The sequence below is a fragment of the Pseudophryne corroboree genome, chromosome 2, assembly GCF_028390025.1.
Source record: "Pseudophryne corroboree isolate aPseCor3 chromosome 2, aPseCor3.hap2, whole genome shotgun sequence".
Lineage (NCBI taxonomy): Eukaryota > Metazoa > Chordata > Amphibia > Anura > Myobatrachidae > Pseudophryne > Pseudophryne corroboree.
This window is the reverse complement of record NC_086445.1, coordinates 639,752,886-639,779,573: the sequence shown is the minus strand read 5'-3', so window position 1 is coordinate 639,779,573 and position 26,688 is coordinate 639,752,886. Positions and strand designations below refer to the sequence as shown.

Below are 26,688 nucleotides of genomic sequence, written 5' to 3'. Positions count from 1 at the left end.
AGTTAGGACACACCAAATTATAATCAGAGATCATATAGGAAGAATTTTGGGCCACACCCATGATAGGTAGTCAAGAAAGGTGATCATACGACGGATGGTAAGCCTGAGGTAACGGTTAATAAAGTGGGAGGTCATTCACTGAAGACACAGGAATGACCAGGTGAAACGTTGTAAATGTATTTGTGAAAAATGTTTTTTTTCTCTCTCTCTATCCCCATCTCTGACGATTATTGGTAAGAATTCACACATTGCATATCCACTTGGTCCTTGCAGAAGTCTACCAAACCCCAGCATGACCTATCTGCCACAATGTATTTCTGGCCAGATACAGACAGTGGAGTAATGCAGGTGCTGGTGGGGAGGGACTGCTCAAGGAGACCATTAGACACGTAGATATGACAGCCTAATAAGTCTGACAATGTTTTTCTAATGCTAACAATGTTTTCTTAATGTTGACAATGTTTAAAAATGCTTTGTTTCTCTTCTCTTATTGATGGTTATTGTCGAGTTATGTAATGTATATATGCACATGAATTGTTCTCTATCTCTTTTGTTTTTGTTTTTTTTCTCTCTTCTCACTCACCCCTCAGTTGGACCAATGGTAATGCCAGATTTTTGCTCCTTACAGAAAGATCGCTGGTTAGGAAGGAATATTGCGTCACCAAAATGATCGTTTGGAAGACTGAGAGACGGCACCTTTGAGAGGACAGCAGAACAAGAAGAACAACAAGACGAGAGAACTTATTATCGTAACAAGTTCTCTCCCCCTCAAACTGTTTTCTTATACCCCCTTTACAAAATTCTTCTTTTCTCCTCCTGTAAGATGGACTTGCCCCAAGAGACTGTGATATGGATTTTCCCGTTAACCATGATGTTGACCAGAGCAGTCTGTTTCGGTGAAAGTACCAGTGAGGTCGAGAAAGGATCCAGAAAGGTTCTAATGACTGAGACGGAGGTGTAAATTTCCAATAGCAACCCAATCACCAAGCAAAGGCGAGTACCGGGCACGATCTAACAACCTTGTTATTTGCAAACGTTTTGAAGGATTGTTAGTTTAAGAAAAAAAACTGTATCTGTAGGCTCTGTAACAATATAATTGAGGATGGGTGTATAAAGAAATGCCAATCCAGTTTTAATATCCATATGGACCGGCATCCATTGAGTGACTATCACTCCTTAGTGGGTAATGTGTTAAATAAAACAGATTGTTGGGTATGCTCTCAAGTACCTCAAGGTCATAGCAAAATCAGGGCTAGTACCATTTCCTTTAACGATAGGGGAGGTACTTGAGCTAAAGGGTGGGAGACCGGTGGACCGGAGGTTTAATATCTCCAGCCCTCCTAGTTTGAAGCTCCACCAATACCACGTGGATAGGTCCCTATTATGTTTTAACATCTCCAATCCCAGAAAGCCGGGAAATTGGGAAGTATCATGGAGTAACCACACCATGACCTTTTCACATAGAGCAGATAGAATGCCTACAGATACAGAGCTTGTACGCCACATAGCCAGTAGAGGAAAATCTTTTCGGTATAAGTACACCTTAGGAATTAGGATTACTAGAGTTGGAGAAGTATCACCAGGATACTGTGCACATATCGTACAACCTGATACGTGTATTAAGCAGATGGAAGAATTAGGGTCAGGAGATTTCACATGGAAGGTGTGTAATATGGTCATGTCCTTCTCCGTCCCATATGTTCTCCCCGATGATGCATATTTCATATGCGGGAGAAAGGCGTACAAGTGGCTTGCCCCAAACTCGGAAGGATTGTGTTATATTGGAAAAGTATTGCCTGAAGTAATGACTGTAACACATGACAAAATGAAAGACATACACCGTGGTGCCCAAGCTCCTTATACTCACACTCATTACGAGCACCTCGTTAAAAGACAACTGTCAGAAAGGTTAGAGCATCCGGCCTCTGATCTGATCCATGAATCCACCGGGATTCAGGTTCTGGTGGCGTTAGATTACACTCGCACCGCTCGAGGAGTGATGAATTATAGATACATTTCCGCACTCGCCAATTTGTTAGATAATATCACTGAAATGTATGATGACACGTTTAGATACACTGGAAGAGAACTTCAAGCTTATAAAACAGAACTGGTACAGCATAGAATGGTTCTTAATTACCTCACAGCAGTGACAGGCGGATATTGTGTTACATTGGCAACACAGTACGGCGTGAAGTGTTGCACGTATATCACAAATAGCACCGAGGATCCGGTCGAGGTCATAGACCAAAAGATGGACGATATTCTCCAATTGAAGTGGGAATTTCGCCGAAAACACAATCTCACTCTTGCTGCTGTAGGTAATGAGCTGACTGGTTGGGTGTCATGGTTGAACCCGCGAAATTGGTTCTCCGGTTTGGGAGACTGGGCTCAAGGAGTCATAATGGATGTTGGGAAGTTTCTACTATGTATCTTAGGTGTTGTTATATCGATTGGATTGATATTTAGATGCGGGCAGGCTTTAATGAGGTGCAAACAAAGTACCAGAGTGATGAGTTTGAGGAGTGAGGAAACTGTAATTAACCTGGATTTGATTTACGACCCAACGATAGAAACAATGATGTGATGAAAATGCGATTATACGGTCCGTTTCTTTCACCTGTTTTTCTGCTTTTCTCCAAGATAAAAAGACCCCCTTGGACGAGGAAGTTGACGAGACGCTATACAGACAACGGATGGACCAAAGAAGGAGTTTTGACCACTTGAGATACGGACATTTGATGAACTTTGCCATGGATCCCCAGTTTCCCTAGAATTCTTAAACTTACGCTAGCCCAACATTTTTTGTAAATCTGATGGCATTGACAAAGCTTATTGCTCACGCCTAATGAGCAAAACAGCGCAAAGAAGACGACTTTCAACTGATACCGAACAAAACTTCAACCGACAGATGTACATTAACCTGACATAGAATACCACTGCATTTTCCATAAGTGTTCTTTATCTTCATCTCTACAACCCTCAGGTAATGACACACATAGTCGATAGGGAATACAAGCACAGATATCAGCAACCACATACCTCCCCTATTCATGTATCATCAACTAAAATGTGCTTCCCCATTTTGTTACAACTGAAAGCCGAAATGAGCTCGGTAGAGTTTGACAGCCCATCCACAGACCCTTAATACGGGATAAGAAGGAATTCAAATGTATACTTCGCAATACCTCGAAGCTTGATTTACAACACGTACGGCACGATGATACATGACCCCCCCAAACATGGACTCATACACACATGCTTCTGCTATCACACTAGGTCATACTCTCTTCACACCTACTCCTCTCTCCTCCCTTACCCAACCATAGAAATGAATTAACCCCTGACATATATTTTTCTCCTTTTGAAATGTTTTAGAAGGTGGCAGTTATTATTGACTGCCAAAGGGTAGACTGTCAAAGTCAGAAAAATATCTCTATGCACACTGCCATATTTGCACCTCACACTGGTCCGCGCTGCGCATGCGTGCGCTCTCCCGTGAAGGCGCATACCCGCAGTTGCGTGCACCCGCTGGTGCACGGTATGCGTATTTACGGTAAAGTTTGTGTAGTCGTAGCGTGCGACTCAATCGTTACATATTTTCAGTAATAATGTATTTTGTAGATCATGGTCCCTTTGATAGATTCTGAAAGTTTGGTTAATATAGCATGTTCCTGAACAGAGAGATTCCTCTTTGTATTGTGCGAAGGGTCTAACAGGGATCATACAGTGGTGTTTGGTACCCATCGGAAGAGTATTTAAATAGCAATATTCCGGTGTTGGTTTGGAGCGGATTAATCGCTCGTGCGAATAGTTATGGACATAAGAAGTTATGTCCATTTACTATTATTTGTTCTTACTTAGTAACAGTTGGAAACAGGTATCAGTGGGTCTCAAATGGCTCTTTGACCTTAGAGATCCCCCAAACAATAGTTTGCATGTTGTGAGGGCTTCACATCTTCATATGCATAGCTAAAGCACAGGAATAGTAATTGAAGATTAATTGTATTCCGAATCAGTATCTTTCCCGCAGACGGAGTACAATAGCCTTTAATTACGCTGAGCTTTGAGACTCAATGAGGAGGGCCAACACCTGTGTTTACGAATGGGTTAGGGTTTGTATCCAGGAGAATGATGGCTGAGATGTCATTGTCTCAACTGAAAGTGGACATCATGAATATTGAACAAAACCCAGAGACAGGGTTTTGTTTTGTATTCGCCAAACAATAGCTCTCCAGAAGACAGGAATGTGTTAGTCATCACCCTTTGTTTTGCATAACCAAGGCCACTGATACAAGACAGCCCACCTGTATGAATCAACCTATGACCTTTTGTTATAATGCGAAGCCGAATTCCTGTGTCTAATGAACAATGAGATTGTAGGGACCATTGAATTGTATTGTGTGTGGGGCATAAATAGCAGGCCGACCATATCCAACTTCACTCTCTCATCAACGGTTCTCATTGCTGATAACCGGGAGCTGGATATCGAGGCGCTTGCGATCGTTTCCCCTTGTGCGTAAGTTTTCTCCGTAATCATATTGTCTTACCTGTGAGCCATCTCTCTCTCTCTCTCTCCCTTCTCTTTTCTCCCGTATTTTCCATTGATTAGATTGTATTGTATTGTATTGTATTTATTGTGTAGTTATCTGGTTAGGTAGTCTCTGTTATATTGTAGTGTATCATTTGTACTGTGATTCCTTTTTGCAAGTATAATAGTCATAATACATATAATAGGCTTTGGACCCTAAACCCAGGTATCTGTGTATTCTTTATAGTGTTAAGTATTCTCTGAGCGTCGGTGACGCTCAAGCAGCTTTGTAGTTAATCAGGTTACACAAGGTTGCACTTACACTTTGTCTCTACACTAAGGTTTACTGTGTATTTCATTGTTAGAGGTATAGATATAAAGGTTTAACGTTGTGAGCGTCTGCATCGCTGGTGATCTCCTCGTGGTCCCGAGCGCCGCTACGCTATAGCGAATCATTACGATAGTCAACAGCCAATAACGTGTCTGCCTGTGATCTCTTGGCCGTGAGTGAACGTGACGCTTGAGCGTCTAGATCACGGCTAAGCGATCGATACGCAACTAGCGTACCCTTACGGTACTTCTTACGTAGATAGCGTACAGTGTTCTTAGACCTCATAAAGGGTTATATATATACGATAAATATTTAGCTTTATCATCCCTTTTAAGGGAAACATTCTTTTTGGGGATGTCCTCAATATGATTGTTGCTGACTTAGCATCAGCTAAGACTGCATGTCTACCTAGTACTACACCTTCGGCCCCGAAGGCTAAGAGTACTTCCTTTCATTCCTTTCGACCTCCAGGTAAAGCAAAGGGTCAGGTGTACCCAAAACAGGCTCGCACTTCCAAACCCACTAAGCCCAAACCTAAACTTGCCTGGGCTGCCCGTCAGCCTGCTTCCAAAACAGACAAGCCTGCTGCGTGATGGGGTGGGCCTCCCTCTGGGGGATCCCAGGGTGGGAAGCCGACTTCTACGGTTTGCTCAGGTATACTATGGTCACAGATCACTTTGGACCCCTGGGTAAGGGTAGTCGTCGCTCACGGATATGCCATCTCTCTCAAGAAACGTCCCCCTCGCCAGTTTTGCTTGACAAACATCCCTACGGATCTGGTGAAAGCAAAAACTCTCCATCTGGTGGTTCAATCCCTCCTGGACACGGGAGTGATAGTGCCGGTGCCTCTGGCTCAGAGAGGCAGGGGGTACTATTCAATGCTGTTTCTAGTTCCGAAGCCGAATGATTCTTCCCGGCCCATTCTCAACCTCAAGTCTTTGAACAAGTTTGTGAAAGTTTCCACATTCCGTATGAAAACTCTTCGCTCTATTGTTCTGGCTTTGGAGCCCACTAACACTTAAGGTCTTGTTCTTGCTGGCTATTGTCTCTGCTAGATGGATTTCAGACTTGGGTGTCTTGTCCTGTGGTCACCCTTTCTGATTTTTCACTGTGACTGGGCGGTTTTTAGAACTCGCCCTGGTTATTTGCCTAAGGTGGTGTCATCTTTCCACCTTAACCAGGAGATTGTGGTTCTGACATTTACCTCTCCAGGTTTGTCCTCCAAAGAGCGGTCTTTGGGCGTGGTACGGGCTCTCCGTACTTATGTGAAGAGAACAGCTTCTCTTAGGAGATCTGATTCCCTCTGGTTTTTTTGGTTTTCACAAACATGGCTGGCCTGCTAATAAGCAAACCTTGGCCAGATGGATTAGTATGGTGATTGCACATGCTTATGTACAGGCTGGCCTTCCAGCTCGTGCTACCATCAAAGCCCATTCTACTCGGTCTGTTGGACCTTCTTGGGTGGCCCGCCGTGGTGCGACTCTTGAACAATTGTGCAAGGCGGCTACGTGGTCCTCAGTGAACACGTTCATAAGGTCCTATGCCTTTGATACTTCCGTCTCCCAGGATACCTCCTTTGGACGCCAGGTTCTTGTGCCCGCTACAGTGCGTCCCCTCCCATGAGGAACTGCTTTAGGACATCCCGGATGTTATCCCTGTGGAACCCCAGTGTTCCCCGCTGCAGAAAAGGAGATTTATGGTAAGAATTTACCTTTGTTAAATCTTCCTGCGAGTTACACTGGGTTCCACAGGGCGCCCACCCTGACGCACTTAGCTTCTTTGGGTTTATATTGCATTAGCCGCTGGTACCTTCTCCTGTTCTGAGAATGTAGTGTATGTGGCTACTAACTGTTTTCATCTCTCTTAACTGCTACTGCATTGGACTGGTAAACAAAACTGAGCCACAGAGACAGGAGGCAGGGATATAGAGGAGGTGACGCTAAGCATCCTGGGAACAGTCAAAACTTTTAGCCTATTGGTGCCTCTGATCAAGATCCAACTCTACACCCCGATGTTATCCCTGTGGAACCCAGTGTACCTCGCAGAAAGATTTAACGAAGGTAAGTTCTTACCATAAATCTCCTTTTTTTGAGCAGTAGTGTGTTTTATGCAGCAGTATTCCCAGTTACTATTACAGCCATGGTGTGCAGCTTCTGGCATCTTATCATTGCTAGGTGACCAGATGCTGCTACAGCTTCTACTCTCCCCAGCCACTGCTCCCATGGTAACAGGGGATGCGGCTAGCTCCCTGCCCACCGACTACCTAGCAACCAGGGACGCTGGCGGAAGGGGCTGTGCGGGAGCACTGTGTTCATGCACTGAGTTCTCACTAAGGGGGGCTGGTGTGTGCTCAAGCCGTGATTGGCCAGTCTTCTATTATCTTCCTGATCTGTCTCTCATCTTGTCATAGTTCCTTGTTGCTGCAGGAGTCCTTGTCTCTGTGTTCCAGTCTCCGTCTGCTGAGTTCTCACCTGCCTCTCAGCACTTTTCTACAGTGTCATCTCTAGTGTCTTGCCTCTGTCCGGTACCAGCCTTCCATATAATAACCTTGCTGTATTATATACCCTTAGTCTTTTCTTTAGTGTTAGTGAAGTACTAGCTGCTAGTTATTGTATAGGTCCTGGTGGGCATCCCAGTACTGGTAGATGCATAGTCTTATGGGAAAAGTGGCTTTTATAGGCGGGAAGACCTACTGTGCGCATTCTATGAGTCTCAACCTTGTGTGTACAGGGGTCACTGCCTGAAGACCTGCAAGCAACTCTGAATTCCCAAAGGAAGATCTCCATTCCACCGTAACCATTCTATACGGTCAGTGCCAGCTCGAGGCACATTCCTTAGGAGCTGCTGCGCAGGGTGCCCAACTCATAAGGACTGCTATCAGCCGTCCCGTCAGTTAAGTAGAAATGTAAAAAATGGACCCACAGGGGATCCTGATTGGCTGACGGACCGTGAGCTATGATTGGCTCATGAACTGGCACCTGACAGAGAACCTAGCGCACAGAGAGCAACAGTGGCAGTGAGCAGCGGTAAGTATATGGCACTGTGGGGATGTGTGTTTCTGGCACTGTGGGGGCATGTGTGTTTCTGCCACTGTGGGGGCATGTGTGTTTCTGGCACTGTGGGGGCATGTGTGTTTCTGGCACTGTGGGGGCATGTGTATACATGGCACTGTGGGGGCATGTGTGTACATGGCACTGTGGGGCATGTGTGTACATGGCACTGTGGGGGCATGTGTGTACATGGCACTGTGGGGGCATATCATGTGTAGCTGGCACTGTGGGGGCATATCATGTGTAGCTGGCACTGTGGGGGCATCTCATGTGTAGCTGGCACTGTGGGGGCATCTCATGTGTTGCTGGCACTGTGGGGGCATCTCATGTGTGTACATGGCACTGTGGGGGCATCTCATGTGTGTACATGGCACTGTGGGGGCATCTCATGTGTGTACATGGCACTGTGGGGGCATCTCATGTGTGTACATGGCACTGTGGGGGCATCTCATGTGTGTACATGGCACTGTGGGGGCATCTCATGTGTGCACATGGCACTGTGGGGGCATCTCATGTGTGCACATGGCACTGTGGGGGCATCTCATGTGTGTACATGGCACTGTGGGGGCATCTCATGTGTGTACATGGCACTGTGGGGGCATCTCATGTGTGTACATGGCACTGTGGGGGCATCTCATGTGTGTACATGGCACTGTGGGGGCATCTCATGTGTAGCTGGCACTGTGGGGGTATCTCATGTGTGTACATGGCACTGTGGGGGCATCTCATGTGTGTACATGGCACTGTGGGGGCATCTCATGTGTGTACATGGCACTGTGGGGGCATCTCATGTGTGTACTTGGCACTGTGGGGGCATCTCATGTGTGTACTTGGCACTGTGGGGGCATCTCATGTGTGTACATGGCACTGTGGGGGCATCTCATGTGTGTACATGGCACTGTGGGGGCATCTCATGTGTGTACATGGCACTGTGGGGGCATCTCATGTGTAGCTGGCATTGCACTACTGGGGCATATATGTATCTGGCACTATACTGGGGACATTATGTAAGGAACACTACTGTGGGTGTTGTGTAAGGCTGCTAATTGTGTGTGTGTGTGTGTGTGTGTGTGTGTGTGTGTGTGTAGAGGGGGGGGGTGAAAAAATATTTATAGTTTGAGAATATAAAGTTGCAAGCCCATGGCCACTTTCCCAGGAGCGTGCGCGCCTTCAGCGTGCACATTAGGGGGGTAGGAGGCGCTTCAAAAACTCAGGGTGCTAGTAGGCCTAGAGCCGGCCCTGCATACTGTACACTCAGTATATGGATGGAGCAGAGTTTAAGTGGAACATACCTCTTTCCCATATTGCTTTATTTGGCACAAAATTTTTAGCAAGGCTAACACACACCACCGCGAGTAGTGATTGGATGGGATCCCAATTTTTTTTTGTCAGCAAAATAATTTGTATAAAGTAGCAGATTAAAGTAGCATATCTTAAGAAAAATCACAAGGCGTGGCTAAATCACAGATTCAATTGCATGGCTAATTTGGCTATATAGCTTGAGTGGTGAAAGGTGTATGTGGACATATCTATATGTAGTTAGCGGTGAATATACAAGCAGTAGTGGTATGCTGTGGTAGCAAGTATGTCTGGAGTATCGCAGGGTTTCTTGGAACTAAGTGAGACATATCCGTGTGCCCAGTGGGTCAAGATGGTACCTCACATGCGTATAAGACAAAAAAGCAGCCATCTTGGCAGAGGATTGATGCCTCTCTAAAGGATCACCATGGAAACTGTTGGAATTAAGACTCCTGTACCAACGGCCTTCAGTTGTCTGTCTAATACTTGTTACCAATGCATTGGGAGATCACAAAGTAAACACGACACAAGGTATGTTCAACAGAATGAGACTAAAGCTTGTTTATTTGTCCAGGGGTTATATAAACATATACAGGAATTTATCACACGTTACATAAGTGTCATTTCTAAGTAATAAGAAGACAGCAGACACATATGTTTCTAGTAATTGCTCCCTGGCCTTGTTGTCCCTTGGGAATAAGCCTTGGGAGCCAGTCTGTAGACATTGTCTCAAAACATCACAACATGTTCCAGGAGATTAGCTTGACCTTGAGTCTCACGGGAACTATTCTCTAACTAAATGAAATGGAATGTCAGCATTACTTATAAATTCTAACCAACAGCATTTCTTCATACACAGGGAAATGGCTACTGTTATACAAAATGGCTGCTCTCTCAGTCCTTCCTTTTTATAATAATCTGACATTACAGTTGAGCTACAAGGCATCACAAAATCTCTACCTAATGAGTCTAGGCAAACAGTCTAGCTATGATGGTGCTAAAGGCTATATCCCCGTGAGATGGTGCTTTTCACTTTATCGGATGAAGGGTAATGACCATTTGCTTCATATCCATCAAGGTAGACTTCTCACGGCTCTCTTGCTAAGCTCTTCTGTAGCTTCTTAAACTCGGAGGTTTCGAATCTTGAGTTTATAGACTTTTTGCAAGCTGAAAGAAAACAAAATAGTATCTTAAAACACTGATATATAATCATTTATAAGCCAAAAATTTTTAGTAAGAACATAAAAATTCCAACAATCTGTCCTTTGATCCCGCTAAACCAATTAGCTGGGTTTAACCAGGAGAGGAAAACCATCCTCCCTTCCCCTTAAGTCCCCTCCAGGGAGTCAGGGGTATTATGTTTGTTGGCATATGCCTGCTTCTCATCTTTTATTTCTTGTACATATCTCTGGACCACTTCTTGTGCGTTATCTGTTTCATTAGTCAAACGTACAACACATTCTTTGAGTTCTCTTCATACATATCTAAAAGTGTCATGCTCTACTCTATAATATTTATTTGCTCCAAAGAAATCTTAAAAAGCCCATGCGCTCGTGCCATGGTCTGTAAATTAGCTTCTTTGCCAGCTGTTTTTACTTGTCGTTTAAGTCGCTCAATGGGACTATGTTCTTTTATGTGACCTTCCTGACCCCTCCTTTTCCAGATGTGGGCCCATGTGAGCCCAGCATTTCTTAACTAACTGGTATCTTTGAAACCCTAGAGATTTCAAGATCTTTACTTAAACTTACTTAATACAAGATCTAGTGGTTCTGATACCACACTTCTTACATACTAGAGACTGGTATGTACTTTGGACTGATGGACAGGCCAGTCCCTGCCCTCTCCTATGAGGGGTATACTAGGAGTACTGAAGTTCCCAATATAATGACCCATAGTGGCCTGTCTGGTTTAGGCCCAATTAGCCTCTGCATGTTTGTGTATTTCATTGTTCAGACTTAACTTGGGCAAGTTTGCAGTATTCAAGCTTCCCTCTCTCTTTCAACTTCACAGACATGGGCATGGTCAGCAACACCTGACATGGACCATCAAATCTGGGCTTGTGTGACTTTCTCACGTGTCCTTCCAGATACACCAAATCTGCTGGTTGAAGATTGTGGGGATTCAGATCTGCTCCTGAATCTGGAAGAGAGGCAAAAAAATAGAGAATGCAAAGATGTTAGTTTCTCAGTAAGACTTTTTAACATATGCAGTCAAATCACCATGCTTATATTGTAACTACAATAACATCCTATCTTAGGTATGCTACCAAACAATATTTCATAAGGTGAATAATGTGGTTTTACGGGGTATGGTTCTACTATTAAACAGTACTAAAAATAAACACTTTAGCACCCCTTTTTGGTTACTACAACACATGGAATGCCTGTTGTATTCCCAAATCATGCATTATGTGCTACATTATTTCTTCAATGAAATTACTATAACTTCTGGTACTCCATATCTGCAAATAACTTCTGAAATTGATTTTCTAGCTATTGATTTTGCTGTAGCTTTAGCCCATTCGCCAGTAACTGAAAATATCTGTGACTGCCAATACATCTTTGGCAGCTGGATATAGTCAATTTGCATTCTTTTAAAATGGAATATAACTTTTGGGGATTGCTCCAACGGTCGTCTTAACCTTCTGTCCTGGATTGGACATTCCACATAATATCCAGCAGGCTTGTACAAACTTGGTCGCATCTGGATAAAATCCTAGAGCTATCCATCTTTCATTAACTAAATTTCCCATTTGATCCTTTCCCAGGTGTGTGAGTCCATGGCTGTCTTGACACATAGGTCGATATAAGCTTCTGGGTAAGCATATCTTCTCTTCTGATTTCCATAGGCCAGTTTCTTCTTCCTGTCTGGCTCCTCTTCTCTGCCATGCTGCCTCCTCTTCAGGACCTGCTTGTTCCTGAAATGTCTTCAAATCCTGTAGATCAGGCATTTGAGGCTTTACTTCTTTTTTTCTTCTGTCTGTGTAGTGTAGATTGCTACCTTCACTGGTTGGTTGGTTGGTTGGTTGTTTGGTTGCTTTCTTTTTTCACAGGCTACTTTCTTATTCTCTCCTGCTTGGTTCTGAAGTTCAAACAGTGTAGCATAATCAGGCTTTTGGTCTGGCGCTGCAATGGTTACTGTACAGGCTTGCCTTTTCTACTGGGGGCATTTTGCTGCCCTCTTAGCTTCAGCATCTTGCCAAATTGTTGCCTCTTGTTTCAGGAGTATTGTTTCTTGCGTGTGCCTGGATCTTCATTACTGCAACTTTTGTGTGGCCCTTGCAGAGCTCTGAACCAGTGTCTGATTGATGAAGCATGTTGTATATCTTCGCCACTTCCTGTCTTGAAGTCTCTGCTTTTCCATATCTGGCCCACAATCTTGTGCTGGGATGGTAAGGATCCTGAATCCACAACTTCATGTTCAGTGGTTACTGCATATCCTGTATAAGGAATCCCATCCTCATAGTACCTTGATCCATCCACATATAGCTCATGCTGAGCATTGGGTAGGGCTGTATCTGTAACGTGGCAAGGGTTAAGTTTCTTGTTTAATTAATGCCACACAGTTATGGGAAAAAGAAAAAATTTGATTATTAGATTCTTCTTCTTTTATTTGTGGACCATCCCTCTGGTCCTGCGTCCATGATGATCTGTCTCTTTCTTCCTCTCCCGGACCGTCTACCTCTCCCGGACCGTCTTCCTCACATTGTTGCACTTAGCAGTGCTACTTCATACTTGGTTAGTCTTGCTGCTGACAGGTGTTTGGTTCTTGCTTGTTGAAGCTTCTCTGTACCTGCATGTGGTACTTGAATGATTATCTCATGATTCAACACTATGCCTGTGCTCTTGTCCTCTTCTAGGACTGCTGCTACTGCTCTGATGCAGGTGGGTGCTCCTTGAATAATGATGTTAAGTTTATTTGAGTGGTGGGCCACTGGTCTTTGCCGTAGTCCATATTTTTGCATAAGAAGATGAAGATGGCCTCCATCTTCTATAGTCAGGTAGTCCTAGGGCTGGAGATGAGGCAACTGCTACTTTCAATTGTTCAATTGCTTCATTCATCTGTTGCTGTGTAGGATCTGGATCCTCCTTCCCTTTCGGTGTTGTCATACAGTGCTTGCATGTAGACTGATGCTAGAGGTATCCATTCTCTGCAGTATCCCACTAGGCCCAGGAATGATCTGACTTGTTTGACACTGGTTGGCATCTTAGCTTGCAGTAGGAGTTTCTTTCTCTTTTCTGTTAGATGTCGGGTACCTTGAGTGTCCTAGAAAGATTACCTTTTGCTTTGCTAGCTGTAATTTCTCCTTTCGAGGCTCTGCAGTCTTGTTCTTTCACTTTTTTTGTTGCCATTTTTGTAGGACTAGTGCCATTGCTTCAGAGAATTCTGATGGGCTGGTTGCGCCCCCCTGTGGCCATCTGGTCCAACAGTATTGCTTACTCTCTTCCACAACTGGTACTGCGGGAATGAGCCAATGCTGAACTTCTGTTCCAACTTGCTTCTAAATGGTTCTGTACCTCCTTTGATAAGTTGCTGGAAAATTCAACTTCTGCTGAAGTGTACTGTATTCTCACTCGGATAAGCTTCAGTACATTGTGTCCCAGCAAAGTCACTGGACATGTACTTGAGGTCAAGAACTGGACTGGTGTTAGTGACTGTAGTTCTTGCATCTCCTGTCCCTTCAAGTGTTTCTGATGTCATTAGTTATTGTGGTACCTTCCTCTTCTGTAATATGCTTCTGCTGGCTCCAGTATTGATAAGACACAAACGTCCTTCTCCAGTGGGCAAGGTGCCGGTGACCATACCATCTGTTGTTTCTTCTGGAGACATTATGTTCACTGGGAGGTACCTGAAGAAGCCTGCACTTCATGTTGGCAGAAGAAGCATAATTAATTTGTCTTCTGGTACTTCTGTCTTATTCCTTATTATTTGCTTTCATTCTGGAGTTGCTGGTGCTCCAAATCTTCTGAGCATGGATTATCTCTGTAATCTTGCCATGTAATACTGACCACTGTCCGAAGTCTTTTTGTCTTTCTAGTGGTGCTGAGTCCATTTCATAACCACGTTCAGCTACCTGTGCTGGTCTTGTAGCTATTTCATGTGCTGCTCCTGTTTCCAATAGGGCTGTACATACTTAGTCTAAGTCCACCCATGCTGGTTTACAACATAATGATGTCCATGGTGGGGGTTGTTGTTCACTTTATCCTTATTTTCCTGTGAAAGGTAGACTTGTATAGCAGCTTCTATCTGAGGTTGTACTTTTGCTGGAATGTTGCTGGTAACATTTTTGTTCCTGCAGCGCCACCTACTAGATATCCTTCATCCTCTTGTCTAACCACAAGTTTATCATAAACACTGCAATATAAGAAACATCTTTACTGTACTATTTGCTAAGAGATTTGTTTCGCTTGCTATAATATATTTTTCTTCTGCTGCTGGCATGCAGCCTACCGCTGCTCTGAGAACCTGTTCTAAATCTATCCAACAGGGTCTATATATACCACATATTTGTAACAATTACTTAAAAAATGCAGCAGGATTTCTCCTCCTATCTGGTAACTCATTTACGATTCCTAACATCAGACTGAAACCAAGGTGTGTAATGTTCCTGCCAATATGTCTGGGGTTGTAATGTCTGATTCATTTTCCCCTGCATCAAAACTACATTACAAAACTTCTAGTATTTTAGATAATAGCAAAGTACTGTAGTAATGAGTACTATACTACTGTCTTCAGCTACCTAACAGCTGAGAATTCTTTCCTTAACCAAAACTAAAATACACATTACTTATATGTAAAATGACTTATGGGAATATATAAATCTACATAAGAATGCGTGGTCACCCATTAATATAATTTGCAGTAGCAGGTTTTATGCAGTTAAACTTACTGCTTTTTAATTATCTTTAAAATCTTATAAGGTATTCAGGAATAAAGGGAGTTATTTCCCTCATGAAACTTTTATTTACTGTCATATTTATCCATATTCTGCAGTCATAAACATTTTACATCCGTATGTATGTACCTATTACAGTATGCTCTTTCACGTAGAAGCATTATCTACACATACTGTTCCTTTATTTTTCCTGAGCCACATTAAAACCTTTTAGCTATAAACGAGGGAGCAGCAGACCTGCAGTTTTCATTACATGTACATATTGCTGCTTCCCTGTACATATACAGTGATGTGCATGTAATATAAAAAATTATAACAAAGGATTAGACATTTTCTGACAAATCAATGCATGTGCAAAGTCTGTTTTCTTCTAGTGGCATTATGTTGCCAAGACCTATGGCATTATTATTTCTCATATATACAAGTGATGTATTGAACCTCAAATTCCTGAGACCGTTTGCCAAATTTTTAACAGTGTCCATAAAACCTCGTCTATCAATCCAATGTTTATTATTTGCCTCAAACCTTCTCCATAGGACAGGATCAAGTGTGCCATCCTCGGGAAAATTTGCCCTCTTAAATATCACACCTATCCCTTTAGGTGCCTTTCTCCCTTCGTCCTCTGTCGATCTTTAAGGAGGACCTTTCCTTGGTTCTATTACCTTGTACACCCATGGTGAATGATCAGTTCACCTTACAATACTCTTATGGGCTGCAACCGTTGGCCGTACTACATAATATCCCTGAAAGTCAGTCTATACTCCTTATGGGATAGAAAACCAAACTAAAAATAAAAGGCAAAAAATGAAGCAAACTATTTGGATTTTAACTTCTGAGACAACAAAACAAAACTTAGATATTGCTGACTTGACTTTACCTAGTCCACAAAGACCTTTTCCAACCACTGAGTCATACATTTCATATAAACGCTAGAATTACTTTTATCAATAATAATCTTAACGTCTTTTTCTAACATTTTTAAATGCTTTTATGATCAGAAAAACTTCCTTCACCAATTATAATTCTTGGACTAATATCCAACAGTGACAAAGAATCAGAACCGACTACTTTAAAATCCTCTGGTATATGATTAGCAGGTAATTTATTTAGACAATATAGATTTCTATCACCAATAAATGTTTCTATCACTTCTTTATCAACATGACACCCCACAACTGTGGCAAAACCTATTTTAACTGAAAAATTAAACAAACTAAAATCACTTTCTTTGCAGTATACCCTTAAATTTACAATAATCAGACTCAATAGCAGGATTATACCACAACAATATTGAGCATTTACAATTCTGAAATGTCATTTAAAAATAAAACCAAATTTTTCCTTGCAAATGTGAAACTGAAACTTAAGTATGTACTTTATCAGTGAACACAGAAAAACAAAAATGTTCACCTTTTAAACAGACAAATGGGCTCAAAATAAAAACGTGTTACTAACCTGCACACAGATGAACAGACCAAAAGACAATATACAAATACTGAGAGAGTAATCCAGGTGAAGGATCAACCTTTAAATTACTCACCCGGGGTTTGTCAGCAGTTGTATATGTCCATCAGTTGTGTCGTCATCTGGTGTCGTCAGTTCAGTGATCCCGGACGAGCTCCCAAGTAATGTTGGAGATAAGACTCCTGTACCAACGGCCTTCAGTTGTCTGTCGAATACCTGTTACCAATGCATTGGGAGATCACAAAGTAAACAAGACACGAGGTATGTTCAACAGAATGAGACTAAAGCTTGTTTATTTGGCCAGGGTTATATAGACATATACAGGAATTTATCACACATCACATAAGTGTCATTTCTAAGTAATAAGAAGAGAGCAGACCGATATGTTTCTAGTAACTGCTCTGTGGCCTTGCTGTCCCTTGGGAATCAGTCTGTAGACACTGTCTCAAAACATCACAACATGTTTCAGGAGATTAGCTTGACCTTGAGCCTCACGGGAACTATTCTCTAACTAAATGAAATGGAATGTCAGCATTACTTCTCAATTCTAACCAAATGCATTTCTTCATACACAGGGAAATGGCTACTGTTATACAAAATGGCTGCTTAGCATAATGCTGTCTCTCTCAAAACTGTGCAGTAGCACACTTCACATTTCCACCACTTACTCATTGTAAGCTTCTTCATGTTAGACAAACATTTTTCACTTACAGCATTAATACAGCAACCTGTAAAAAAATAGGGTTAGACAAGTAGGAATATAGCAATGTTTTAAGTAATTCTAGTCCACATTTTTTGGTAAGGATTTCAGCAACACTCCTCTTACTGATTGTGAAACATATTGATAGTTCCTTTCTTTTTGAACTCACAACTGTTGTCACTCTCAATGTTGATGGTGTCTTCCTTGTTTATGAGACTCAACTCGTTAAAAGTCTATTTTGGATTTCTACTGATTTCAGTCATCTTTTGACTTTGCCTCTTGGATATCTTGAGATTCACAGAACGTAATATTTGCAAATTACTCATAGTATATCCTTGGTGATTTTCCACTGTTTGATCTTGCAGAAGTTCTTTTCTATGGTTGACTGCCCAAACAGGTAGCCTATGGTTCAGATATGTTTCCAGCTGCTGGTACATTCAGTGACACATACTTGTTCTGCACTTTAATAGGTTGAACTCGATGGACAATTGTCTTTTTTCAACCTTAGATACTATGTTACTTCTAGCTCCAACTCTTATTTAAGGTGGTGGTGTTTCTTGGAATATAACATCTTTTGACTTGACAAGCTTGGATTTGGATTCCAGAGTCTGTACCCCTTGCTCTCTTGGCAATATCCAAGCATGATACATTTCATGGACTTTGAATCCAGTTTGTGTCTTCTCTCTTTGGGGATATGTTCATGAGCACTGCAGTACTTCCAAAAACTCTGATATGCTTGACACTTGGTTTTCTTCCAGAACATTCTTCCATTGGTATTTTGACTTTTAAAGCAATTAAGGAAGCACAATTCATCAGAAACTGCTGTGAACACTGCTTTTGCCCAATAACACTTGTCAGGCCTGCATCTTTCAGCATACATTTGGCTCTCTAAACTAATATAGAATTTGCATGCTCACTTACACAATATTGTTCAGGAGTGTGCACGATGGTCAATTAATGCTCAATTCTGTACTTCTATAGGAAGATATTCACATCTCTGTTTAGATATTCTCCACCATTGTCAGACCCTAAGACTTTCAGTCTGTGACTGGTTTGATTGTCTGCAATTTTCTTCATCTCTTCACTCTTTCCTTTGATGTGTGCCATTATCATGAAATTATCAATGAACATTATGAAGTATCGATTTAACTTCCATTGCACCACGTTCATCAGTATGTACCTACTCCAGGGTTGCTTCAGCTCTGCTTGATGGTTTTGGAAATTTACAACGGATCCCATTCAGTAGTTTCTGGACACTGTCATATCCAAGCTGACCTAATCTTCTGGGCCAGCGCTCCATGGAATGAAAGTCAGAAGGTCATTATTGCATAACACTGTTGTGTTAAGGACATATAATTGATGATTCCAGGTACCTGTTGCAGTCCTTCTTTTTTGTTCTGTTCAATACACTTTCCTTTTGTGAACTGTACTTTGTGACCTCTTTGCTCTGCTCTGGCTTTGGATTTCTGCAACTTTGGTTTTAGGAGGTTATTCAGGTTGCATCTCAAAGTTGAAAAAATGGTGATGGGCTGCCTGCCTTCGCAGCCAGGCTGCATTGGCAGGGGGTCATCTACAGTTGCTGTGATCACAATTAAATTGCGGTCGCAGCTGCTGGGCATTACGGTGAACATGCTGGGTGGCCTTGTACTGCGATGGACGGCCCCCAGCATGTGAAAGAATGCTTTTAAGCAGAATCTGCAATCCAACCTGAATAACCCTCTTAGGGGTATATTTAATAAGACTCGGATCCATTCTGATATGCATTTGTCGGACTGGATCCAACAACCCCTATTCAATAGAGTGGCCAAATCCGACTGTCGGATTTGAGCCTAATCCGACTGTCGGATTTGGCCGGTGTCTGTGCATCTGCTGTGCGAGAACATCACTGTCGTATAGCCCAGTGCTGCGCTGCAGGAAGAGAGGTGCCTGGCCGGGGGATGGCAGTCATAAGGTACCTGCCCGCGCGCCTCTCGGCAGCCCGCCGCGCGCCTCTCGGCAGCCCGCCTCACCGCTCTCCTGTCTCCTCACCTCAATCCAACTTTTTTAAAGTCTGATTGAGATTTTCAGAAACTGGGCCAAATCCAACAGGTTTTGGCCCCATTTCCGACAGAAGCACGTGGATCTGCAGCTATTCCGCCGATCCACGTGTTTTCCGACAAGTCGGGAATATCCGACTTGTCAGAAAAAACTGCCCCTATTGAATAGGTTGGAACCCCTTCCGACCTAAATCAACCTTAATTTCCAGTTTGTTTTATTATCATAGGATCACAAGTTGCTAATGTTGTAAACCACTCATTTGCAACTGAAATGTCTAGTAGCAACTGAATCACTCCATGCTGATTCATCTTTGCTGTTGTACTTACATTGCATAACATTTATAGTCTTCAATTTCTTTCAGATGCTTTGTAACTTATTTTGTGACATATAGAACATATGTACTTGAATCTTCTGTGCTTCTCACTTATTGTGCGTGACGCAGTATACTCAGCATATAAATCAACTGGCACATGTTCATGTTAATGTACAGTTTTGAACTGTCAATTTATTTATTCAAACTTGGTTGTGTTTGCTTCATATGCCTCTACCTGAAAGTCAAACTTGGGTAATAAATTCTGTAGCATCACCATTGTGATTTCCTCATCATCCACTTGGGCTCCAAAAGATGTTATCTGCTGGGATATGGACATTACTCATACATGTGCATTTACTTGACCTGGTATTATACAATACATGTCTTAGATTAATTATTCTCATCAGACCCTCATACTTTGCTTGCAGTGCTTCCCACATGTCTCTTGCTGACATTTTCCCATGTATGTTAGAATATACTTGTTGCTCAACACTTAAGCCAATTGTTCCAATGGCTTTCTCTACATTATCTGGGTTTGGACTGTCACTTGGGTCAACTAACCTTCTACAAACTTTCATGCCTCAAATTTTCATGTAGTATTATTCGTTGTACCTTTTAGTTTAATGAATCTCATTATGGATGCAACTTCTGCTTTACTTCTTTGGGTAACACTTTGGATGGAAACACTGTGCTGACATTCTGTGCTGGAAACAATCTGTGCTGATACTTGTCTACGGTGTCTGTGTGCTGCTGGGAGTTTTAGGAGCTTGGAGTCTGTATATCTGATGCTAGTGTGCCTGGGCCCATAACCTGTTGAATATGAGTTGTCAGAGGAAATAGTATATATACCAGCAGATCTACTGAACCCATCAAACAGCCCGGTACTTAACCAGTAGTATGGTTTAGGGTTAGGTTTAGGAGCAGTGTGTTTGTACAGCCGTACTCAGTTACATACAGATGTATCCTCTTGGTGTGTTGCCACGATGTATATGCATCGCAGTAATGTTATGTCATGGATGGCATCGCTGAATTACTCCAGCGAAACTCCCATTGTAAGTGAATGCATAGCGAGTGCGTGCATTCAAGCTCCTGCTATGCCGTGATCCGCATGCTGCACTGTATGCGCACACATCTGTACACTCAGTATCTGGATGGAGCAGCGCTTGACTGGAACATATAGAGCACCAGCCGGTGATGTATGTGGGCAGCGGTGCATATACAAGTGGTGGCAGTATGCTTTAGTAGCAAGTATGAAGTAGGAAGACCACAAGGTCTCTTGAAGCTAAGTGAAATGCATCCGTGTTCCACTGTGGCTGTCTAATGCATTGACAATATGGTGGCATGCATGCATAGGAAACCAAATAGAGGCCATTTTGGTAAGGAATTGATGTCTTTCTAAAAGAGCACCATGGAAACTGCACAGTAGAGCACTCCACATTTCAGCAAAGAGATCACTCTTCTTAATGGTGTGTACACACGGTGAGATATTTTCTTACAATTTTTACTATATAGTCAAAATCGTAAGAAAAGTTAGTGCAGATCGCAAGGTGAAAGTCGCCTTGCGATCCCGATTCAATGCCGATGCGCGGTCGGCATCGCAAGCCTAGATAGACTGTGCAGGCAAGTCAATTTTGACTATCTAGTATAAAAGATAGTCAAAATTGACACAGCCAAAATCGCACATAGTCAGTATCACAAGCACACTCATTATGTGCTTGCGATGCCGACCTATCCCCTGTCGCATAGTGAGAATCGGGGTTAGCCTGAATCTCACAGTGTGTATGCACCTTAAGACTGATCTCAGCATACTGACAGGATCTTGTGCTCCACGTTTGGATGAAAAGAGTGTTTTGTCTGAAGAACAGCTCTATTCTCTTGAAAAAATACTCTTAGTGTACTGTAGCTAACACCAAAACTGCTTTCCACGTAAAAGACTGCAATTCCACTGTATCAAAGCATTTGTCTTGAGCTGTCAAATATGGTGTTTGTGCATACATCATTCTCTGCAAAAAGGATTTTTTTTTTCCGAAACCATTCTACCTTATTCTGAAAGTTGGGACACATAGAGTGACCGCATTTTGGGGAACATTTATCAAAGCTTGGAGAGAGATAACGTACAAACCAATCAGCTCCCAACTGTAATTTTTGTCATACAGACTGTGGGGGTTATTCAGCATTGTTAACAAACCAAAAAGTTTGCAATTGGGCAAAACCATGTTGCACTGCAGGTAGGGCAGATGTAACATGTGCAGAGAGAGTTCGATTTGGGCGGTGTGTACAAACTGAAATCTAAATTGCCGTGTAAGCAGCCAATATTTACCCTGCACAGATCAAATTTAAATCACCTGCCCAACTGCTACATTTTTTGGTTTGCTAACAACTCTAAATAACCCCCTGTGTTTGAAAAATGACAGGAGCTGATAAGTTGGTATTTTATTTCTCTACAAGCTTTGAAGCACCTCCCCCAGAATCTGGGCTTCTTGACATGAGATCAGTACCATTGTCCAATTTCCATGGTATCCTGTATTTTTGGATGCCTACTAAGTGTCCCTGTACCGTCCTCTGAAAAGGATATGTGACCTTGTCCCAGGGCACTAGGTACAGATGTGTCCTTATACACTGAGCATCTTTATGCCAGCCATACCAGTGTTAATTATGACAAGGATTTTCAAGATAGTTGTTTACTTAAAATTGTAGTTGGTTTAAAGACACATTACTTATAGTCAAGATTTATAGCCTATTTCAGACCTGATCGCTGTTGTGCGAAGTCACACAGCGCCTGATTATTGAATGACTGCGCATGTGTATGCACCAAGCCCAAACAGCGACAGAATGGTGCGAAAATTTCGATTGCTAGGCGTATGCAAGGTGATTGACAGGAAGCGGACGTTTGTGCGTGGAAACGGGACATTTTCGGGGAGTGTCAGGAAAAACTCAGGCGTTCCTAAGCTTGTTCTGTGCAGGTGTGTGACATCTCTGGTCCCGATCAGCCTGTTTCTTTTGCACTGTAGGAATAAGTCCCGGGCTACGCACAGACTGGAAAAATCATTAGATGGTGAGCAAGTTGCGAACGGATTTGCAGATGCCCACTGACTGGCGAAGTTTTCGCATGGCGTACGCATGCATTCGCACACTTGCACAGGGCTGGTTTTCATTCTGTCTGGGCGGTGACTATCTGATCTCAGACCTCTGAAAATTTGCAGCACAGCGATCGTGTGTGGTGCATCAGGTCGACATGGAAAAAGGTCGACATGAGTTTTTTGACTGTTTTTGGTGGTGTTTTCTTCGTAAAGTGACGGGAAACCCCAATTAGTGCACCGTGTCCCATCGCATGGCTCGCTACGCTCGCCATGCTTCGGGCAAGGTTACCGTTCCCAATGGTTGTCCACGTGGATCGTTAAGTATGAAAAAGATGAATAAATTATAAAAATTGTGAAAAACGCATGTTGACCTTTTTTCATGTTGACCTAATGACCATGTCGACCCAATGTATGTCGGCCTAATGCTTGTCGACCTAACGACCGCCTCCCCAGCGATCTGGTCTGAATTAGGCCCCAAGGGGTAAATGTATTATAACAACACGCATCGTGTTTGGGCTCAGTCGAACCCAGATGTACAAATGTTGCAACCAGAATGGTCTATATATTCTAGTAATGCAGTTTTGTCACTTGTAGTTGTTTTATTTATGCAAATAAGATGCATATTTTGCGCAAAAAGGTAAGTGGCCAAGTTGCCAAGGATCTTGCACGCAGAAAAGGGGCTATTTGGCGTGAGTGAAGCCACAGAATAGAAGGAAACAGACAGAACTTGCGTGACTGCCTTCGATATTGTTTGGACCACAAGTTGGAAGCTTTCAATTTTTTTCTGTCCTTTTGGCTGATTCTGTGGCTGCTCTTCGTCAGGATGCCTTCTGCTGCTGTTAGCTGAAACAACCCTAAATAACTACACATACTGTATCTGCAGCTTCTGTTTATTGGCTGTCCTCCATATTGGGCTTATTGCCAACTGGAAAAGCTGGGATGGTGATTGATTGATTGATTGATTGATCCAGCTATCGCTCATTTACCTGTGTTGGAAACATACCCACTATTAGGCTGACCATATTATCCCTCTAACCTGGGACACTCATAAATTACACAGGTTCTGTGGCTGGCTGACTACAAGCCTACATTTCACCTGGTTTTAAGCAGCCACAGAACCTGAGTAATTCATGAGTGTCCCAGGTTAAAGGGAGGATATGGTCCGCCTAATTCTCTTTTTGATCTTGTGGACAGCAGGTTCTCACTGCATCTTTCACTGTCATGCTCCAAAGCACATGCAGATCCCATCATACATCCCAGACATTTGTGATAAAAGAGGTTGGACTACTTATGGTTACAAACTAATCCTCAGTGTCTCTAGTACCTGAACCTCAGTACCTTTGTATCTAAGCTCCATATTCATCTCAGGATGTAGTTGGAATCCCGGCGGTAGGAATCCTGGCAGTCAAAATACCAACGCCGGAATCCCGACTACCAGAATACCGGCAGCACCGCCACAGCCATTCCCACTCCTTGGTGTCCACGACACCCATGAAGTGGGAATAGAACCTGTGGCAAGCGAAGCGAGCCAACGGGCCCACAGCATGGCGAGTGTACCAAGCCCGCGAGAGGCTTCGTTCCGCTGGCCCCCCCTTCCAGCATTCTGACTGTTGGGATTCCGACGACTGTATTTTGACCGTTGGGATTCCGACCACCGGGATTGCGTACCCAACCCATTCATCTCTGCTGGTTTTGGGCTCACCTCCTGCCCCTACGATCTCCCAGCTGTTGACTTTTTTTTGTGGTCAGCTGTAACCCAGAGACAATATTTTCTATACACAGGCAGCAGGTGCTGCACTGAGTAGTAAGAGGCTAAGCAAACATGCCAGAGCCACACTTTGCAGGCTACCTGCAAATGTACTGAAGACTGGGATGGTCAACAGACTCTTGTATGTGTAAACCGAATGATGAACATGGTTCAAGCATATGGGATTGTGCATTTATATGTCTGGGAAAAGACAATAATAAGAGTAAGTGCAGTTAGATGAACCTCCTGCCATTTTTGTGTTGTGTTTTATTGTGGCAAAAGGGGCAGTGTTCTACAAAGGAGCCAGTGGTGGTTAGCTAGTAAGCCCTGGGAAAGTCATGTATTTGAACAATTCAATTAGTGTTTTAGCGGTTTGTGGTGTTCACTGTGCCTCCCCCAGCAGTTTGGCAGCCTGACTAGTCAAAACAGACCATATGTGAAGGCCTCTCTTTTAAAGACAAGGAGGGAGTATGGTTTGCCTGTCAATCTGAAAATGGGAGGAGGAATCTAAGATCTGTTTGTGTCATTTGTCTATGATGACCGATGCCGAAACAGCTGGCAGGTGGCTAGAGAGAAGGTCTACAGTATGTCAGCTAGCGACAGGGCCATGAAGACTGATCTGCGGTCATTCTGACAAAATAAAACCATGGAGAAGAAGTACAAAGTCAGTTCGTGCTTCCACTATAAGGCGCCTTTACCACAATATTTATAGTAAATAATGCATCTTCCTCCCACTTTTTGCTTAGGTGATTTAGATAACTCACATTGAAGTACTGCAAGAGCCAAGGATGATGCATAAAGCTGACCTACAGTATGGGCAGACCAGTTGACTGGCAGGGCAAAAAGACTTAATTATTACCCTCCTCAAATTATTGACTTAAGTGAATTATAGATAGAAGACAATGTTGGATACATACACAGATCATAGTGTTACTGTTGTAATGGTTTTTTTTTTGTGTTCCTTTTATCAGGGTGTGAATTCAGAAATGACCTCACTAATAGAAAGTTGGCAAGGTTCTAGGGAAAAGCAGTCATACTCGTATCGTCTGGAGAGCAATAGCAATACCACTTTTACTTGGGCATTCCAAAGGACCAGCAATCACACAAATGAGGTAAGGCACTAATCTACTACATAAGGGTAGCTGTACTAAGCTTGGATAGTAATAAAATGGAGAGAGATAAAGTACCACCCAATCAGCACCTAACTGACATTTTACAGGCTCCATTTGAAAATGACAGTAGCTGATTTGTTTATCTCTGTCCACTTTATCACTCCCTAAGGCTTAGTACATCTGCCCATATATGTGCTGTATATCATGTCTTTCTACTTTTAAACACATTATACTCAGCAGTAACTTTAAAATTTCTGGTTACCGTGTTCTAAATCTATATCACATTTCTCTTTTGTGCATATACTCTGATACTAAAAGTTTGCCATGCTTGCTTTACTATTCTTTTATTGATGTATTCCTATATGAGTCAGAGCCGGCCTTAACCAATATGATGCCCTAGGCAAGATTTTGTCTGGTGCCCCCTAGCACCACCGCTGGTTCCGCCTCTGACCTTGCACTTCTTATTTAGGACCATCACCCCTCATCCATAGCAGTCCTTATTTTGGTGTTTGTACCCCCTATTTTTTAAATAGTAACAGTTCGCACATTTGGCGCACTACCCAAAGAGGGGTGTGTTTTTGCTGGCAAGGGGCATGGCCACACAATAGTAAACCCAATTCCAATTACGCCACACAGTACTGCAACTTTATTCACATTTGATCATGCGATAGTTTCCATAATTCATATTACATCCCACAGTAGTATCACTTTTACCTTATAAATGTTACTCCTCACAGTAGAGCCCCTTATTCACATTACATCACACTGAATTGCTCCTTATTAACATTACACCACACCCTATTGCTCTTTATTCACATTAGACGACACCTTTCTATACGCAACACCACATAGTAGAACACCTTAAATACATAATGCCATACAGTAATGCCCCTAACACATATGAGACACATTATTAATGTCCTTATAAACATAATGTGCCTTACACATTATGACAACCTTTATTAATGCCTTTATTAATGCCCCTTACACATAGGCCGCACATTATTAATGCCCTTATTCACATAATGACACACATAGTGCCCTCTACACATTTGCTGCACATTATTAGTGCCCCTGTACACATAATGACACATACAGTAGTACCCTGTTACACATATGCTGCAAATT

General features: G+C 42.7%; 1 protein-coding gene and 1 long non-coding RNA gene across 7 annotated transcripts in view; one reads left to right on the top strand and one right to left on the bottom strand.

Moving 5' to 3' along the window:
• Positions 1–26,688, top strand: part of LOC135041630 (endosome/lysosome-associated apoptosis and autophagy regulator 1-like) — a 480,370-nt gene that overhangs the window by 342,328 nt on the left and 111,354 nt on the right. For all 6 annotated transcript variants that reach the window (XM_063954952.1, XM_063954950.1, XM_063954951.1 and 3 more), the window contains one exon: positions 25,420–25,560. In XM_063954952.1, coding sequence (XP_063811022.1) covers positions 25,420–25,560 — 141 coding nt within the window. The remainder of the gene's footprint in view (positions 1–25,419; positions 25,561–26,688) is intronic.
• The window catches only part of LOC135041696 (uncharacterized), a 183,717-nt gene continuing 166,776 nt past the window's right edge, over positions 9,748–26,688 (bottom strand). Inside the window, exons 2-3 of the long non-coding RNA XR_010235082.1 lie at positions 16,648–16,787; positions 9,748–11,350 (exon numbers count right to left, since the gene is read on the bottom strand). This is a non-coding gene — a long non-coding RNA (uncharacterized LOC135041696). The remainder of the gene's footprint in view (positions 11,351–16,647; positions 16,788–26,688) is intronic.